This window comes from Porites lutea, chromosome 13 (assembly GCF_958299795.1).
Source record: "Porites lutea chromosome 13, jaPorLute2.1, whole genome shotgun sequence".
NCBI classification, from domain to species: domain Eukaryota; kingdom Metazoa; phylum Cnidaria; class Anthozoa; order Scleractinia; family Poritidae; genus Porites; species Porites lutea.
The window spans coordinates 16,157,519-16,160,018 of NC_133213.1; the positions used below are offsets into that span (position 1 = coordinate 16,157,519).

Here is a 2,500-nt window from a genome sequence, read left to right on the forward strand (position 1 = left end):
CAGTGAATTGCCAAGGATATTCCGAGTTCCGTGAGCCAATCAAAACCCGCGAAAATTGCTGTTCACTGACATTTGGCAAATATTTATCTTAGATATCCCTTTACCGTTCAGATATCCAGGATTTTGTGCAACTGATATAAAAACCACGTATACAGGTAACTCAAGACTTAATGTGCAATTCCAGCAAAAGCTTGCGCGGAATCAGTGCACAGCGACAAATTTAAAACTAACAATTTTAATCATACCTGGTTGTGAAGGTCATAAAGACGCTCCCAAGCTTTCCTTTTTAGTTTTTCCGGTGAGATATCAAACGTAGTAAAGAACCTCATGAGTGATTCATAACTTTTACTTCCCACGAGTTCCTCGCCACTTGGCAGTTTCGGAGTAGTAGGTACGGTTGTCCACGATCTAATCTGTTCGCTGTAGACATAGGGTAGAGGCATCTTTTGAAGACCTGCACTCAGATTCGGGGTGGGGCAGTGACTTTTATGTTCTCCCTCTACATATCTGTTGGAGGACAGTTACGAACATGTTTTTGTCACGATATCAAAGAAGTGTTTCACCACTTTTTTTACCCCAGACTGGAATTTCTCATTACTTTTTTTAAAAAGTGGATTGCGTCAGTGGATAAATCTCTATCCAATGGATAACGCACCCGCTGGATAATGATTTATCCATTGGATAGCGCTTATTCCATGATTTGAACAACCGGGGACAGGAAGGTGAAAGCTACTCAAATGTTTTTGAAATTTGTGACCCTAGAATAGAATTACACGCAAACAGACAAGCCGGAAAAAAAAATGATGTGCTACACGATGTGTTATTTAATGGATAATTAATGTTTTCAGCCTCTTGAAAAGAGGCCACAATAAGTGTTCTGTCTTTTCCGTGTTTTTCGTGCTAAATTTAGAGCGTATTTAAAATACTCCAACATATTTATTTTGACATAACTTTAGAACTGGCGCCCAGCACTTGCAATGACTATTAAATCAAGATACCCATCATTAAAAAAACTACAGCATAACACCTGCCCGAAAATTTTATCCTATGACAAGGAGAAAAAATATTAGTCTAAAGTGTGTAAATACACTAGCTATAGGCTGTTATCCAAACCTTAGCATTTTCAAGGCCGGTTTGCCGATGTACGTGAGAAGTGAAGTGTTGAAGTATTTCAGTATATCCTGCCCTTTCTCTTCCTTCCAAGTCTCGTTATCTTCCTTGGACAGTTGATCGAAGAATCCTGACGTGCCTATTGTCGCAGCGAAACCCTCTTTATAGACACCTTAAGAAAAGAAATAGAATTTTACATTGAAGAAATATTTCATATCTTACCTGAATCGTATCAACACTTGCCTCGTTGCCCTTATGAGAGCATCATTAATTTGTTTCTTAACGAGGTGGAGGCATTAATTTACGAATTAATTTATTACTGTTCACAAACTTCTGAAAAAAGGCAGTTGTTTCTGAAAAATGTTCATTGCGAAAAAATACTTTTTTTGAGAACTGTAAGTTTCTAAAGACCTTTCCTGAATTAACGAGGTAGAGCTAACTGGACCAACAGCCACTAGACCGCAACATAATGGTTCGAACAAGCAACATTAAAATTCTAAGGCAGAACGAAAAATGGTGGCAAGTATTTCTTCTTAAGACTAACAGTAAAAAATCTCTAGCTTTGACGCCTAACAAGAGCAATTAAGTCTCCTTCTACTCGTGGCGCCCCTGGATGCACCACTTCCATGGCGCCTTATACCCCCCCCCCCCCCCCCCCCCTCCCTCCCCCACTTCTTTTCTTTCTTTCATTTTTTTTTTAAGGAGTTATATCACGCTTTTTGCTGTCTTTTTGAAAAGCTATAAGGCGCTGCTCCTTTGCCATGCTACGATTGTAAGGAAAAGAGCAGAATGCAAACGGCGGAAAATTATTCTCACCTGTTTCGTTGCCAAGGGCAATGTTTCTGTAAAACGTATAATGCATATTGTGGATGCCACCCTCGCAAGCTTCTTTGGATCGGACAAACCCAGCCCTCACGCCAAACTTTAAATTCGCAATATATCTCTCAAAGGTTTCGTTATGCTGCTTGATGATGTCGTCTAACTTGCGCAGATCGCTGATATTCTTGGGCTTGAAATGAGAAATGACAACGTTGAAGTCATAGAGAACTGTACATATGATTTCCCAGCAAAAAAAGTTGGGTCCCAACAACCAATCGCCGGCGTAATAGTTAGCACCATATGGTGCCCATCCCTGATTATTTAACAGAATGGACTTGGCCACATGGAGGGCTTTTCTTTCTCTCAGCTTCAAAAGCGTGATGTTGATCTTAAGAGCGTTTAATTCTTCAAGCAACTTGTTGGCCTCATCTGTTCTCGACTTGATTTTGCTCGGGCTTGGATCCCAAGGACGAAAAACCGACCGAATTTCTTCAGGAGTCACTCCTGGCCTTGCATAGATAAACCTTGGATGAAGAACGTGGAAAAACTTTGTTTCGATTTTCTGTAGCAT

General features: G+C 40.2%; 1 protein-coding gene across 1 annotated transcript in view; it reads right to left on the reverse strand.

Moving 5' to 3' along the window:
• LOC140922948 (uncharacterized) overlaps positions 1 to 2,500 on the reverse strand; it is a 13,134-nt gene that overhangs the window by 10,373 nt on the left and 261 nt on the right. The window contains exons 1-3 of the mRNA XM_073372997.1: positions 1,927 to 2,500; positions 1,114 to 1,282; positions 246 to 507 (exon numbers count right to left, since the gene is read on the reverse strand). The exon at positions 1,927 to 2,500 is cut by the window's right edge and continues 261 nt beyond it. Coding sequence (XP_073229098.1) covers positions 246 to 507; positions 1,114 to 1,282; positions 1,927 to 2,500 — 1,005 coding nt within the window. The remainder of the gene's footprint in view (positions 1 to 245; positions 508 to 1,113; positions 1,283 to 1,926) is intronic.